This window comes from Esox lucius, chromosome 3 (assembly GCF_011004845.1).
Source record: "Esox lucius isolate fEsoLuc1 chromosome 3, fEsoLuc1.pri, whole genome shotgun sequence".
In the NCBI taxonomy this organism is placed as follows: domain Eukaryota; kingdom Metazoa; phylum Chordata; class Actinopteri; order Esociformes; family Esocidae; genus Esox; species Esox lucius.
Window position 1 is genome coordinate 16,117,065 of NC_047571.1, and position 17,051 is coordinate 16,134,115.

Here is a 17,051-nt window from a genome sequence, read left to right on the forward strand (position 1 = left end):
CATAGTGGTATGTTTGGGAATTATTTGGGAACGAATAGGTAATTGTATTTTTCTTTAGAAAAACCAAATATTCATGGTTTTTCATCCATACCTCATGATTAATCATAGGCGCATTGATAATGAGAGAGCATTATCATACAACTAGAAAATAATATTCACGTTGAAACAGATATTCAAATGCTCACTTTTTTACTGTCGGACCATATTGATGAACTCCGTGTTCCATCGGAGGTAAATAAAGGACGTACCACACTACTTCCTGTTTTTATATTTTTTTTGACGTTCCGTTTTTAACTAGGTAGCTAGTGCGGGCATTTTTAGAGAGACAGCTATAATGAAACTACATATCTTTACTCTCAAGTAGGCTTTTGACGTCACATTTAGCTTTTTGGGGTTGATAGAACTGTGGTTCCCAATTGTTGTTGTGGGAGATGGCACTGAGCTCGGGTGGTTGGGCTCAAACGCCTGTGCCAGCACCATCCCAGTCTGTACATGGTGGAGGGCCCGCGCTGGCTAGCTGTAATACCGTTTTGATGTCAGTACGAGTTTCGGTTTGCCATTCTGGAATTCGACCACTTTGTCTTCCTGGGACAGGCGATGAGGCTCTCCGTCTTCAGCTTAGCATGGACCCCAGCAAGGCTGGAGAATTTCGGTTAGCACTAAGGGACAGTAGCGGAAGCGGCCGTAGTGTGGTAAGTACTGCTCTGTAAAGATTGCTACCTAATTAGGCTGATTTCATCAGTATATGATGCAATGCTAGGCAAAGAAATACTGTTTTTGTCATTCTGAGTTGGAATGTTGTTGAATCTAATTATACAGTAATTCCATTGTTGGGAAATGGTCTTGTGATGTTAATAGCGACTTATGTCTTTCAAGCAAAATAGTAAACATCAAAGCAAGTACATTAACTGCCACAAGGGTTTACAGTCTGGGATATTCAAATCGTACATATTATTTACATAAAAAAAAAAAAGTCTAATCAAATCATGCACCCTCTCCCAGTTCATAGCAGAGTTTGATCTGCGCTCTGTGCAGTATGAGGTGAAGTCACCACGTCTTCACGAGATGCGTCTGGTGACACCCCCCCACGACTGCATCCGCTTCAACTTTCGCTGTGACAGAGAAGCTGAGCAGTGGGCCACTGTCGTGATGTCTTCGCTAAGAGAGGCACACAGAGGTCAGAGGGCACCATGGTCTGTCTCCCTACTATAGAGAGCATGGCAGTGTTTTCCTCTTGTAATGTACTTACTTGCAAGCGTTTCTGTCTTGCCTTAAAAGGGACCCCTTAGGACACCGTACTATGACCAATAAAACGGCGGGTTAACAAGTGGACACACGTCTCCCAATTGACCAGTCTGTCGTTTTCTTTCTGTAGTAGCTGCAAACAGTTCCCCGCCTCTAGAGGACCGACAGCAGAAGACAGCAGCCACCACTGTAGAGCCACGGGTCACTGCCTCCTTACCACTGACTGGTGAGCACAGTCTTCGGCAGGTCGTCCGTTCCTTCACTATGTCCTCGGTCCGCTATGCACGCTCACGCCCACTCTGAATTATACTTGATATCATGGTGCTACTGTTGACAGTCGTGGATTAGATGATGCACCGAATCGACAAAAGTTTAATGACAAATATATTCAGGTTGTTGGTGAGCATGTAAGATAATGTGATATGAGCGATTTATATATGAAGTGCATGGATTTACGGTATCAGTGTAGTATATCTGTGAGCAGGGAGATTACATTTGTGTGATGCTGTAGTGTGCAGCTATGTAGTTTACGGGTTGGATTGATTTTGTGAACATAGACGGCCTGTTGATGAGGCCCACAGCCTGCGGGAAACGATTGACCTGTACTGCCCATCTGGCCTTTGCCTACTGGAGGAGATTTTGAACGATTCATTTGGAGTAACAATGGGGCTCTTGATGTAGAAAGAGAGAGTTGGGGAACGTTTCCTCGCCGCCACCTTCACGGTATTGTCTGATGTTTGGACTGCACCAGCTATCCAGCCGGTCAAGCTCTCCACAGCACACAGGCCCGTTTGCTGTCAGTGTTGGGACTGACCCAAGTGGTGTCATCTGCAAACCCGAGCAGTTCTAGTTTGATGTACAGGTGTTGTGTAGTGAGTAATGGAGATGCATCCTTGTAGAGTTCCAGTGCAGAGCTTTGATAAGTCTAATGCAGGGATATTCAACTCTTACCCTACGAGGGCCGGAGCCTGTTGGTTTTCTGTTCTACCTCATCATTAATTGCACCGGTCTGGTGTCCCGGATCCCTGTTTAGGGGGTGTCAATGGAAAAATTGGAGTGGAACTGGCTTCGAGGGCAAGTTTTGAATACCACTGGTCTATTGTATGTACCTATCTTCGTGTGTAACATCTTGTTCAGGAAGTCAGCCATTCACTGAGAGATGTCACTTGATATGATGACTTGTCTAGTTATTCTTGGGATGATCGTGTTGCGAGCTGAAGTTCGCAAACTGTGTCCTTGTATTTGCAGTGGGGAGGACAAGTATTTGATACACTGCCGATTTTGCAGGTTTTCCGACTTACAAAGCATGTAGAGGTCTGTCATTTTTATCATAGGTACTCTTCAGCTGTGAGTGACGGAATCTAAAACAAAAATCACATTGTATGATTTTTTTATAATTAATTGGCATTTTATTGCATGAAATAAGTATTTGATCACCAACCAACCAGTAAGAATTCCGGGTCTCACAGACCTGTTAGTTTTTCTTTAAGAAGCCCTCCTGTTCTCCACTCATTACCTGTATTAACTGCACCTGTTTGAACTCGTTACCTGTATAAAAGACACCGGTCCACACACTCATTCAAACAGACTCCATCCTCTCCACAATGGCCAAGACCAGAGAGCTGTGGAAGGACATCAGGGATAAAATTGTAGACCTGCACAAGGCTGGGATGGGCTACAGGACAATAGGCAAGCAGCTTGGTGAGAAGGCAACAACTGTTGGTGCAATTATTAGAAAATGGAAGAAGTTGAAGATGACGGTCAATCTCCCTCGGTCTGGGGCTCTATGCAAGATCTCACCTCGTGGGGCATCAATGATCATGAGGAAGGTGAGGGATCAGCCCAGAACTACACGGCAGGACCTGGTCAATGACCTGAAGAGAGCTGGGACCACAGTCTCAAAGAAAACCATTAGTAACACACTACGCCGTCATGGATTAAAATCCTGCAGGGCACGCAAGGTCCCCCTGCTCAAGCCAGCGCATGTCCAGGCCCGTCTGAAGTTTGCCACTGACCATCTCGATAATCCAGAGGAGGAATGGGAGAAGGTCATGTGGTCTGATGAGACAAAAATAGAGCTTTTTTGTCTAAACTCCACTTACCGTGTTTGGAGGAAAAAGAAGGATGAGTACATCCCCAAGAACATCATCCCAACTGTGAAGCATGGAGTTGGAAACATCATTCTTTGGGGATGCTTTTCTGCAAAATCTGGAGGGAGCTGAAAGTCCGTATTGCCCAGCGACAGCCCCGAAACCTCAAGGATCTGGAGAAGGTCTAAATGGAGGAGTGGGCCAAAATCCTTGCTGCAGTGTGTGCAAAACTGGTCAAGAACTACAGGAAACGTATGATCTCTGTAATTGCAAACAAAGGTTTCTATACCAAATATTAAGTTCTGCTTTTCTGATGTAACAAATACTTATGTCATGCAATAAAATGCAAAATTAATTACTTAAATCCAGAAAATCACATTGTATGATTTTTTTGTTTTAGATTCCGTCTCTCACAGTTGAAGTGTACCTATGATACAAATTACAGACCTCTACATGCTTTGTAAGTAGGAAAACCTGCTAAATCGGCAGTGTATCACATATTTGTTCTCCCCACTGTACATCTTTGGGTTGTCAAGGTTCTGGGTGTTGTAGTGGTTGGCCAGGTTGACCGCTTCATCCACAGACCTTCAGTCAAACTACAGTGGGTCAAGGGAGGGTTTAGATAGAGGACCCAACTATGTGCTGAAGGGTTTTCATAATGACCAAGGTGAGTGACCACGTTTGCAGTCACTCGGACGGGACCGTTTGTGTATGTTGGTGGCGGTTTTTGATAGCGCCCTTACGTGATCACATGTATACATGGTGTAAATGTTTCTGTGCTGTCAGTATTGAACTAGTTTTCTCTCTGAAGAGGAGCTGTGTTTGGAACTCGCTCGGGCAATCGAGGAAGGTGGCATCCAGGATGCTGCTCAGCTTGCATCTACACTGGCTCGCCACAAGGTGGCGCTAACTATCCAACTGTCTGAGAAGAATTACCCCCAAGGAGAGATAAGGTGAGTAGTGCCCGGACATGGCTTGGGAGTGGAACCCAAGACGTTCAGGAGGGAGACACACTTCCTAAATAGTTTTTAAACATCTGGGTCTGCTTATTTGCCCTGCTCTGTGGAGGGTGTTCCAGAGAGCTCGAGACTTCTCATCCACACATTTATTTCTGGCTGGGGCAGGGGCTCTAAGGAGGCCGGAGTTAGCCATGAAATTCATGTTTGAAATCGAGTGGTTTTGATTAAGTTTTTCAGGGACCTGTTTTGGTCTGACACCTTTTATAACCAGTGGCAAAAAAATCCAGGAAAACATCTTTGTTGTCCAAAAGAATGACATATATATGCTAACAAATTATCATGTCTGTTTCGCAGTTTGTCTGTGGCAGTGGAGGACATTTCCTCTTCCTGTTGCGTCACAGTTAAAGTCTTCCCCCACATGACAATCGCAGCACTCAAACAGCAGGTTAAATTTAACCTTCTTTTGTCGTCTTTGTTTGACAGAATGTGTTACACTGGCAATTGAAACTTTCAATGTTTCTTACTGGTAATGTGAGGCCTCTCTTTCAGGTGTTTCTGGAGTATGGCTTTCACCCTTGTGTGCAGCGCTGGGTAATCGGACAGTGCCTGTGCACAGAGCCCAGGTCCCTGGCATCGTATGGGGTCCAAAAGGATGGGGACACGGCCTACCTCTACCTGGTCTCTGCCCGCCATGCCCGCCTCACCCGTCAGCTGTTCCAGCAAAACCAGGAGGGCAGCCTGGTAGCCCCACCACCACCACCTGTGAGCAACGGTTCTGTGTCTCAGGACTGGAGGGGCTACAACACCCTGCCCTCCAGGCTCAGCTACAACAGCCAGGGTAAGGATGGTTCAAGACTCTAATCCGACAGGGTTTCTGTTCTGAATTACTGTATTTCACGTTTTTGTATTTTTCATGTGACAACATTGAAGAAATGACACTATGCTACAATGTAAAGTAGTGAGTGTACAGCTTGTATAACAGTGTACATTTGCTGTCCCCTCAAAATAACACAACACACAGCCATTAATGTCTAAACTGCTGGCAACAAAAGTGAGTACACCCCTAAGTGAAAATGTCCAAATTGGGCCCAAATTTTCAATATTTTGTGTGGCCACCATTATTTTCCAGCACTGCCTTAACCCTTTTGGGCTGGGAGTTCACCAGAGCTTCACAGGGTGTCACTAGAGTCCTCTTCTACTCCTCCATGATGACATCACGGAGCTGGTGGATGTTAGAGACCTTGCGCTCCTCCACCTGTAATTTCTTCAGTATTGTCACGTGAAAAGATATAAACAAAATTTGTAAATGTGAGGGGTGTACTCACTTTTGGGTGCCCACCCAGCAGGGCTTTCATCACGTATTTTAGAAATTAGCCTCTAATAAACAGAATTCTGTTCTTAGTCTTTGTTGTGTCTCCGTTACAGTCATGTGAAAAAGTTAAAGGTTGCCCAATTTAACAAACCATACCAAATAAGGTTTGAAACTATTTCTGCAATTAAAATAAACAGAAATACCATGTCCTTATGTGGAAAAATTTGGTACACCCCTAACTTAACCATCACATAAAATGGCTAAAATGGCTGTACTTTTTGTTTTTCCTTTATGTCAAAATACATTCGCTATTGATTTTCATTATTATTCCTCTCCATTTTTGAAATCGTCTCTCTTGTCTAGTGGTTTTCTTTTTAAAGACGACGTTAGGCCACCTGTCTAGACATCATTAATAGGTCTTGATGTTCAGTTCCAACCACTCTTTTACTGACTCCAGCGTTGGGTATGTTCTCAGATCCATTTTAGGCATTTATTTTGATAAAATCCATGTTACATCAGTACATGGTGTTCTCTCACTAGACCTGCTGATTGGCACTGATCTCCATTTATCATGTTCTAATAGACATGTGGTCATGATATGAAACTGGAGTGGGCATGTTAAATGTCTGTGCTTTAATCTCAAAGCAGGACTGGTTTAATGAATTGGAGCCTTTTAGAGGATTGATGATATTTGGAGGTATGGCCTTGCAACAGTACATTGTTGTATGTTTCATCATAATTGTTCTGTAGGCCAAAGGCTGGGAGAATGTAGTGATACACCTTGGGGAAGAAAGCTACTGATTCTTACTCCTTTTATTTTATTTTATGATCAATAAAACTGTATAATCAATATTAAATACACCACTGCTGTATTTGTTTGTAGCGAGCCCTGGAGGCGGGGCTGAGAGGATGGCTATGAGTGACATCCGAGACGCCCTCAACCTGGAGACTCTGCAGATAATTGATAAACCTGAAAAACCCAGCAAAACTCTGGTACAACACCAATGTTTCTTATTCATGCATTGTACTCTTGTTATCAAGCAAGTCCTGTTTCATTGTCTTCCAGTTGACAGCATTATCGCTGTCCTTGAACTAATACAAACCCAAACCATCCGTATTGCTAGTGACTGTACTGAACAACGTTTAGTAAAACGGAGTCTTACATCCTCTCTGTCCCACTGATCTGCAGACAGAATGGGCATGTCCCTCCTGCACCTTCATAAACAAACCTTCCCGACCAGGATGTGAGATCTGCAGTATGGCCAGACCTGACACGCGGAGGCAGACCTGCATACAACAGGTACTGTATCTACGGCAACGTCAGACGTAGCACATCCTACATCACCTGATTGTTTCTGTAGTCAAGGACAACGTTGCTTTTGTTACAGGAGAGAGGAAAAAGGCCGGAGGCGGGAGAGATCGGTGCCTTGAGCAGTTGACTGCCTTCCCACCTGTACTTTATACAGACCCCAACCTGGATGGCAGAGTGAACACACACACACCATAATCCGCCCCAGCATGTATGACAGTGAACACACACACACACGCCATAATCCACCTCAGCCTGTATGACAGTGAACACACACACACACACACCATAATCCACCCCAGCCTGTATGACAGTGAACACACACACCATAATCCACCCCAGCCTGTATGACCGTGAACACACACACACCATAATCCACCACAGCCTGGAGGACAGAGTGAACACACATCTGACACACTAACGTACTGCTTCTTTAAAAACCCCAGCCTCACTACTGATTAGACTGTGATTAGACTGGAGGACTCTGTGGCACACAGCTCCACCTGGTGGTCACTGTAGGAAGAACCTGTATTTTAAATGACTTTTGACTCATCTCTGGACATGACAGTCAGCAACATTTGCCTTGTGGCAGACTTCACTATTATTTATTATACATAGGGGGTGTTGGAGTGGACTTGTCCAATATTTATTTTGAGGGGCAGGTGGTCTTCATTCTTTTACTGGAAATCTCAGATGACCTAAAGTTTTTATGAGCGATATATGAGCAAACATAATTTTTGTTCAACTGTGAAAGTTGCTACAAATACTGTAAGTGTGGATTAACACCAGGGCCTGTTTTTAAGCAGTTGGAGTACAGGTGTATTATCAGCACTATTTTAGATTGTAATTCTACATAAGGGGAGAACTAATCCTGCATCAGCGTTCTGGGACAGCTTTGTGAATAAGACCCATGTCTTGACTGTCATTGGTTGGTGCCATATTGTTTGATGCAACGGGAATTGGTTGCTAGAAAACAAGTCTGTGGGGACAGGGTTCAAAAGGCTTATTTTTATAATATTGTATTCAGTGTGTAACAAAATGTTGATTTTTGTTGCATTTCACCTACTTACCATATGTTGTTCTGAACCGTGATAGTGATGGAATGTTTTGTCAGAAACACTATAAAAGGGTGTTACCTGAATAAAAACTTATGAATCAAGTTTGAACACTTTATTTGAGCATCTGTGTCCACATGGTTCAAAAGGTTAAACAAAGTAAAAAATGCATCTAATCAACGAGTTTCCAGCTCCCATGGTAAATGTGATTATGGACGTTTCGCCAAGGGCTTTGTTTGCCAGAATGTTGCCTCAACATTTCTATCCCTTCCAAATCCAGTGTGGTACAGTAATCCAGTTTCATAAATCATCATTTGGCCTCAATAACCAAAATAAAATAAAAAATATTGTTCCAAAAGAAACCTGTGCATTACTTAAGGTACAACAAACCAAACAAATGCACATAAAATCCTGACCCAAAATAATATTTTAATCTGCACTGGGCCCCACAAGGCCCACCCAATGCTCTAAACCACTCGCCCCTGCAAAGTCAGTCAACTTCACACCAGTTCATAACTGATGGCGTTAACTCCACAGAGGCAGGTCTCGCCCTGCTCCACACCGCCAGGTAGTTGCCATTTGCTGGCAGACTTGGGAGCCGTTGTCCCTGCGGTCACCGGTCATCTACTTCCAGAAGAGGATGTTCCAGAGCAGCAGCCAGCAGGGGTAGATCAGCAGAGCCAGGAGTGGGTATACCAATGAACCGTAGAGGGAGTGGTCCAGAATGCCCTGCGAGATGACTGACAGGAAGAGCATCCAACCGTCTTGCAGGGAGACGGGGGTTTCCTGCAGCTCCTGGAAGATTAAGACGCAGTAGAGCAGAGTGCAGCCAGGGCTTAGGAGCACCATGATGGCTGCAGACAGAGGCCTGGGGGGAGGGGGGGTCAAACATTACTACAGGGGCCTGGTGGGGAGAACACCATGACGTCTGCATTAACACAACCCTTAGTGCCTAAACCCAATTCAAACCTTAACCACAAATCAGATAAAGAGTTGGCTCACTTCGCATTATTTTCATAGTAAAACAGGAGAGCACAACATCGACCCTGAGAAGACTCATCCGGGATCACACAAGACAAAGGGAGATGTGTGTTTGGGCGAGGGTATTACTTGTGTGTGTGCGGCGTGATGAAGGCAGCGATGGGCACCAGGGACAGGGCCAGGATGAAGCCCAGGGAGAAGTTGATGAGGGCAGTGCAGCCCAGTAACACAGCCAAGTAGAGCAGGGCCACCAGCTTCAGCACCCTCCAGCCATGCTCAGTGCCCTCTCCTTGAAGGAGCCTAGGGGAGGAAGACTTTTACTCTCTAGACAGATAGGTTACCTCCCAATACGTGTCAATGAAGACAGACTTCCAGAACCATGTGGCCTGTTCTGGTCCACATTCTGATTGTGCCGGCATGTTAGAGGCAGGTGTAGAAGATTAAGACACTGGGATCCGACTGACTTCAGATCTTCTTAAACAAGTGTGCACAGATCTGGATGGTCAAACCATTTAAATCATTTAAAACAAACATTAAGCCAGAGGTTGGCAACTAGAAATGTCCTCAGGCCAAATCTGTTGAGCTAATATTACACAGGCCAGAATATAAATAACTCTGCTAATTAATACAAATTGATGTGACATAGCAGCACATAAATACAATGACTGTAAATTAACATTAAATTACCAATTCAGACCACTATTAAATCATTACATTATTATTGTTGTTTGCATGTAGGCCTATTTCTGTGTGCTCAATGCTGGAGGAAAAGTCTGAGTGACACATGTATGTCCTAATGAACACAATGGCTAGCAAGGGAAATGTTGCTCTCTGAATAAAGGCCAAAAGAAGACTGGTGTAGTAAACTCCTTTGGACATACGGGAAGTTTGGATAAAGTCTTTTTATGGCATTTTTTAAAGCAACTCCCTCTGTATATTTTGTATACTAAATTTTTTTTATATATTTTGTTTGACCAAAATCAGTGTGGGGACAAAAAAAAAACAACCCCTGCACAATGCCTGTCATGACTTTAGTTTCAAACAGAGCAGTTTGGTGTGACAGTATCTTCAAATGGTGACATACCTGACAGCATCTTGGCAGGTGCAAATTAAGTAAGTGATAGATGCTACTTTGTGTGTGTGTGTGTGTGTGTGTGTGTGAGAGAGATAGAGGCAGAGGAAGAGTGTACCGGTGTGTGTTGTGAGGCAGGGCCAGGCCTGCGGTGTAGATGGCTATAGCAGTGAGGACCACAGCTTCTGTCTCAGATACAGGAAAGTGCTGCACGGCCATCTCCTGAGACATGACGGGCAGGCAGTACAGAGCTACCCCCGTCATATGACTGATCACTACTGGAGTCAGGATAGACAAGACCCCAGGGCTGGAGGGGGACTGGTTGGGGGACAGAGGAAAACATGAGGACAGAGTCAAATATAACGACAGCAACCATTAGCATTTGTTAAGTAGAGGTAAAAAACGTGGATCCTCCACCCGAAATGGCCACGTTCTCACACACTCCACCCCAACACTGACCTGCTCTCTCTCAGCCAGCCCATCCTCTGTTCCAGGTGCTGAAGCTCCAAGCTGCACCCACAGATCTAAGGCCTGTTACTGCCATTAAGGACACTGACAGACACCAGAGCACAGCCTAACATCATCAACACCGCGACACTCGTGACTTAATAAAACTGAACATGAATTACGCCAGCGTGCCATTAACCCACATCAGGGCTTTTCACTACCACCACATTTGAGTGTAGAGAACTGAACATTCTGCCCCTGCCGCCCTTCCTCGGAGGCTCGTTTGGGAAAACGCACTCTGACCTCAGCACTACCTGGTTAAACCAACACCAAGGCCTCTTCGGTCGGAGAGGTGGAAGGATACACGCAGCAGCAGGATGACGGCCAGCAGGCCGAAGGCCGGCATGTAGTAACCAATGGAGACAAAACGGGTGAGCGAGGGCATGAGGTAGAAGAAGTATGATTGGTGCAGACGCTCCAGGAGGTTGTTCAGCTTCCGGTACATACCCTCCAGGAGCCTGGGGGAGGAGGAACATTCAGAAGAGGAATTTTCACGGTAAAAAAAATTGTAAATCGAACTCCGAAGCGGACATTGGTGGCTGACCTGCCGATGGTGGTGGTGTCGGTCTTGTACTGTCTGAAGCTGTTTATCCCCCTGATGGTGGCTGCCTCTATGTGGTATCTGAGGAACAGGCCATGGTCCCCCCAGGGCCGTCCGCTGGCCTGCTTCAGCACCATCAGCATCATGGTCTGGGCGGAGTGGCTGTAGCCTGACGTACTTTCCCAGTCATTCCTCTGGAGCTGGGTGGAGACAGGAGACAGCACATTCAGCCGGAACATTCTACGCATTATTGCCGCGCTAGAGACACAATAAACAGCATGTTAGTCCTGGGTTATTACATCGGGACCAGACAGGCTCCTCCTTACCTGACACGGAGGAAGGCACAAAGCAAAACAATTGTGAGGTGCTATAATTAGGCCTCTCTTATGCCCTTGCCCACTCAGACCTGCACCTTACCTTGCCCTGGATGGTACAGAGGACCCCTATCTTCTGGCAGAAGGCGTGAAAGAGGTTGGCCAGATCCAGGTTTGGCAGCTGGCCGTTGAGCCCCTCCAGGACCAAGTCCAGACTGGTGATGACATCACTGCTGAGCTCCAGAGACAGGGATGCTTGGATGGAGCCACCTCTACCATGCAGCGGAGACCAGTCGCCACCTGAGGAAGGAACCAGTGTGGGCAGAGCGGTGCCAGGATTGGGGTTCATGGTACAGACACAAGACAAGACAAAGCACCATGCTGGAGTCCCGGCCTGAATTACGGGGCTACACCGACACGTTGAGGTGCTGAGCACTGACCGGTGGTGTTGGTGTGGTGGTATCCCTCCAGCCAGGCCTGCATGCCGATCAGATCGTGCTCGTTCACGAGGAAGATGATGTCCTTGGCCCAGTAGACCTGACCTGAGACAGGGCCGATCGTTGACCAATCATTTTAAGAAATCCAACCAGGGGTGTGTGACTGTGTGCTTCTGCAGTGGACTGAGTAAGTGTAAGTGGTATACTGACTCCTGAAGTACTGGGCAAGACCCAGCAGGAGGCCCACAGCCTGGTTGTTGGCGTTGCCCTGACTACACGGGGCGGTCAGCACCAGCGCTTCAGTGCGAGATGCTCTGGGGGCCCGCAGGATTCCATACACATTAGTGCCACGCACCAGCTGACCCAAACAGAAACAGAGTGAGGAAAACCATTGAAATGGATGCCTGTTTAGAGGAAGGATGTGTCTGTATGAGTGCGTGTGTGTCTGTGTGGGTGTCCTGACATGAAATAGTTAAGGTATGTTTGATGTGTAGACATCTTTGTCATAGCACAGTCAACACACTTACATATCTCTCTTTGTTTTCATCGGGAAAGGGAAGCTTGCGGGTGAAGCTCTGAGTGAATACTTCCAACCCCCGAGACTCCATTGTCTTCACCAGCCAATTCACTGGCATTCCACTACAGGGAAGAAAGGAAGATAATTAAAAATACAGAATAAATATTATGGGAGGCGAGTGGCCCACTAGATCATTCTTAAAGCTGGAATTGTGATAGGCAATCAGGTAATCACTGAATCTTAAAGACTGGGTTAGTGATAGGTAAGGGTCAAACACGTTTCTGTGGTCAAGTCACACAAACGAGAACTTCTGGCTTAAGTGACATGCAAAAGGAAAGAGGCTTCAGACCGACTCACCCAACTTTTTTCTTGTGAGCAGCAAACTCCCTGCCGGTGGCCAGAGCCCTCTCTCCTGCTGGGAAATGTTCCTCCACCATGGTGGAGCCCATGGCGTTCTCGGACATGTAAGTGCGCAGGGTGAATGGTTCAAAGGCCAAGCCCATGAACCACATCACACCTGCCAGGTAGCACACAACACTGGGGAGACAAATCAGTGACCATAGGTCTCTTTCTGACAGCCCCACGCGGGTCTCGAAACAGCCATCCTCTGAACACAAATAGCGTTGTCACCCGCGAAGCGTCATTGCCACCGCCCCACAAAAGCCACAGCTCTTGTAAAGCACGAGAAACATCTACTTAAAAGGTCTCAGAGCGACCGACTGAAATGCTATCAATGCCGATTAAGCGCTAACTTACTAACAGCCATTTCACACAAGTAATCACACTGTTGTCATATCAGTTTAGTGTACTACACTGTAGAGGAAGGCAACACTTCCTGAAGTGTTGAGGGACTGCACAATTTTGAACGCATCTAATGAACTGTCCTGTGTTGCTAAGTCAGTTATAACAAGGTGTTTACGGCAGTGTTGATTGTTCAATTCAAAATGCAAATGTAACCATATTAAATAAATGATGTGGATCAATACGGTGACCTTTTACATGCCAATTCCCTAACAAAATTAGTTACTACAATGACTCACCAGATCGGTGCATTGAGACGGGTGAGCAGGTTGGTCAGGGCTCGCCTTCGATTTGGGTCTGACAGTAGTCCCATGTTGCTTGTACAACTGAAACTAGTTCAGTTGGACCCTTCGGTGGAAAAAAGACCAAGACAATATGTCAAAAGCTTCTTGTCAACCCATCCTGCAATTGTATGTAGCCACCTAGTGCTAATCGTGCTAGCTAGTTACCTGATATAGCCTGGTATTATTGAATGACTATGTTAGATTTGGTAGATACTACTAGCTAGAGTTAGCTACTTGGCTAAGCTGCATAGGTTCCCGAAAATACACATCACACCCAAAATCAGAGTTTACTATTCTGCTAATGTATATAGTATATATGTTTTAAAACGTGAATTTAATAGCAAGATAGTACGTCTACGTAAAAATAAAATAAACACCCACAATTTTACCAGGTTAAACACCACTCTAATCGTTTCATTGGTTTTTCTTGTTCCTTATCGAACTGGTGTAACGACGGACCAACTTCCGCTTCAGCCTTCAACCCTTGACACACGTTTGTGATGAAGCAAGGTTCCACAGGTTACCTGGAGCCACATTACTCGTCTTTTTGGCTATTTTTTTTATTTGGAGGTGCAAAAAAAAGTCTCAGTTACATTGTTGGAGCATTGTTGTGTAGCTAGCACACCGAAGTGGAACGTTAAAGAATTCTAGCGCATGATATATTTTACCCGAAAATGTCTTACCGCAATATTGACTTTATTTAATTCACAAGCATATGAGTTTTTAACTGTGGCATTAAACGTGTATTAGAGTTTATACTACAACTGATAGTCTGCTTCAAGGAACTAGTTGCAGTGCAGCAAAATAAATTATCCTGACTCAAGTATTGTTGTCTTCGTTACCACGGTAACACCGTGTGGTTGAAGGGGTAGCTATACAATAACAATATTCCGATCACTGTTAATCTCACTGACGTCCTTGCTAGGGGGAACCGCGAATCAGCCGCTCCAAGAATGCGCACAAAGCACACTATCCGGATGATAATTTCATAGGGTGCTATCCGGCTTGTTGTAGCCTAGTTTTGTTCCTTATTACAAAATAATTGCCCGTTGTTTTTTATTTCAAATGACACAACTGGTGAATGTTACAGCAAAATAAGTGTAAATGTAGACTACTTCAAAATGTACTTTCGAACTGGATGTTTCGAAAATATCCATCTACCCTAGCTTGTGTTCGCAGCCAAAGCAGCCGCATCGTCTTATCTTTCACTGGTTTAACTTACCATTCACCAAGAGTTACAGTTAGCTTATTTTCAATTCATAAATTTACAAGGCTTTTAAGGACACATTAATTATATTGTTAGTGTTAGGATACTAGCAGGAACAACAAATATATAACGTTTCCAGAAGTGATTTGAGTAGTGGACTGTTCTTCAACATTGGCAACTATGAAATATATTGAACGACAGTATTCAAAAACATTTTCGTCTGAGGAGGATTTATGTAAGAAAGCCGACGAGGTCTACGGCCCTCGACAGCTCTCCTCGTGTAACGGCTCATCTCCTATATCAGACCTGGACAAGATAAGGCCCCCGGGCCGGCCCGTTGAGTCATTCTGTCCGGCCCGCGATCCAAAACTTTTAAAATAATACAAAATAAGGGACCAGCACCACAATCCACGCGCGGAAGTTATCATTTGTACGTACTATACGCAATTGATGGCTAGCGATCTCTGGAAATGAGCCTAAGAAAAGTTGATAACAAAAGCAGGGAATTTAAAAAACTATTGACAGGAAAATATTTATTTGCAGATGTTGCAGGTAAAGCAACTTGCTTAATATGTTAAGCCACGTCAAAGTTTTTAAATTTGCAGAGGCACTTCCAGAGCAAGCATGCAGCGAAATACAAAAACTGTCACCCGATGCTAAAATTCAACAAATCCAAACGCAGATGCAGCCTCACTGATGAACATATTGCAGCAGTACCGCACACTGCTTCAACAGAAATTACTCCTGACTTCACCACACTTGTCAACGCCCATACGAGGCTCTCCTGTTCATATTGAGTGAGTAGCCCTAAAAGTTGGTATCTTGGGTCTGGGCTGTCGTTAAAAGCACGTAGTACAAAAAATATACTGTATGAAGTTAGATGGGAATTATACCAACATTTGCTTTGAGTGAAAATCTTCAGAAGTGATTTCATCGACTTATGTCTGGCCTAATAACTATTATACCTATATAACAGTTATACACTATACCTTATGTAATGTAGCTTACTCTGTTGAATTGAAAGTTAAGTTTTAAGGCAAATATGTGTTGTAACATTTCTGTTTAGTAATAACCCTAAAAAGGGATTTGTTTGGCCTTTGCCTGCCATAATAACAGTTGTTAACAGAAAATAATTTAATAAAGAACATTGTTAAAGTAAATTTAAGTTCAATTAAGAAAATGGTGTTGCAAGGAAAATAAATATGCATAAATATAATATGCATGTTAACAGAGTTAGCTATGTTGTGTGTTTTTTAGGCATGTTGGTTAAAAAAGTAATCTGGCCCACGATGCTCAATAGCATTTTCAGTGTGGCCCCCCAGTGAAAAATATTGCCCACCCCTGTCCTATATGCTCGAGACACAGCAAACCTAGCGACAGCACATATGGATTGGCCATCCTGGAGGAACTGGACTGCCGGAGAAACCGCCTCATACTACCAGTATTGACAATGACGCTAGTAAAACGCAAAATTAAAATACTCTCATTGTTTTGGTGGTTTAATATTTAAACATTAAAATAAGGCCACGTGAAATTGAATTTACATTTCTTTGTTAATAATTTTCTATTTGTAAGACTTACACTACCGTTATTGTTTTGTTGGGAATTTGTATTTTCATTTTTAAAATCTTAAAATCAAAAACATATTTTTGTGAGTCTTATTTAAAACTCGATATGTAGAAATTACTATTACTAGTATTCATTATTTTGACATGACAAACGTGGGAAATAATGAAATAAAAGGACTTGACAGACGGGTTACCTTTCAATGTATGTGTTTTTTTCGTTATAGTAAGAAAGTTTAAGGTTTCCTGCACAATGAAATTCTTGTCACATAGCATCCGACATCTACGTAGTAAGAATTAAGCAACGAATAAATCAATAATATACATAACACCGTTAAACTTTAACCTAACCAAGACACATTGTTACAAAGTGAAATTAAATCGACTATGTGTGCTCTAAAAACACACGTACATCCAATTATAGCTGGATGCTGACGTCCAGGCCACTCCCCTGTCCGTCCGGACCATGCCCTCCATCCTCATTGCCCGTCCGTCCTGCTCAAGCGTGCCGCACAAGCCCTGAAAAGTGAAGCCAAAACGTCTCGATCGCCCCCTGGTGAGTGGTCCCAGTATAGGTCATAAACCCCGCCCTCCTCATGTTATTCAATGGGACGCGAGACCAACTAAACAATTAAATTACCCTTCAACATCCCGCATCGCCGTCCGTCCAGCTCAACATCCAGCACATCCCTCTTCGCTCGTCCGTCCGGCTCAACATCATATTTAGGGCTCCCCCTAGCGAGGACGTCCATGTGACCGTGGTGGACGTCGGCGTCGCTCTGAGGGATAACTCCTACGGCTCAATTTACTACGTTGCACGCGCATAAGTATAAGTAAGCATTTCACTTTTACTGT

The 17,051-nt window shown here is 44.4% G+C and overlaps 2 protein-coding genes across 5 annotated transcripts; one reads left to right on the forward strand and one right to left on the reverse strand.

The window, feature by feature from the left end:
* Positions 1 to 254: 254 nt before the first annotated feature.
* Positions 255 to 8,074, forward strand: LOC105019274 (SHANK-associated RH domain interacting protein). Of its 2 annotated transcripts, none has more exons than XM_010885333.5 (9): positions 255 to 692; positions 1,003 to 1,177; positions 1,376 to 1,471; positions 4,147 to 4,288; positions 4,649 to 4,739; positions 4,844 to 5,132; positions 6,490 to 6,599; positions 6,796 to 6,906; positions 6,995 to 8,074. In XM_010885333.5, exons 1-9 carry the CDS (start codon positions 432 to 434, stop codon positions 7,043 to 7,045), a joined length of 1,326 nt encoding a protein of 441 aa, XP_010883635.2. In that variant the 5' UTR covers positions 255 to 431; the 3' UTR covers positions 7,046 to 8,074. The 2 variants fall into 2 exon arrangements, with proteins under 2 accessions (XP_010883635.2, XP_019901071.2); XM_020045512.3 differs by having other exon boundaries at positions 1,379 to 1,471.
* gpaa1 (glycosylphosphatidylinositol anchor attachment 1) lies at positions 8,071 to 13,955 on the reverse strand. 3 transcript variants are annotated; one of them, XM_010885350.3, is made up of 13 exons: positions 13,814 to 13,955; positions 13,380 to 13,488; positions 12,697 to 12,876; positions 12,350 to 12,461; positions 12,033 to 12,180; positions 11,826 to 11,927; positions 11,489 to 11,685; positions 11,075 to 11,271; positions 10,835 to 10,988; positions 10,483 to 10,554; positions 10,142 to 10,341; positions 9,081 to 9,251; positions 8,071 to 8,838 (listed from the first exon to the last, which is right to left on the reverse strand). In XM_010885350.3, the coding sequence occupies exons 2-13, from the start codon at positions 13,451 to 13,453 to the stop codon at positions 8,595 to 8,597; spliced, it is 1,851 nt and encodes a 616-aa protein (XP_010883652.2). In that variant the 5' UTR covers positions 13,454 to 13,488; positions 13,814 to 13,955; the 3' UTR covers positions 8,071 to 8,594. The 3 variants fall into 3 exon arrangements, with proteins under 3 accessions (XP_010883652.2, XP_010883646.2, XP_010883660.2); XM_010885344.3 differs by having other exon boundaries at positions 13,806 to 13,955; XM_010885358.4 differs by lacking the exon at positions 13,814 to 13,955 and adding an exon at positions 13,590 to 13,788.
* Between the last annotated feature and the right edge of the window lie 3,096 nt (positions 13,956 to 17,051).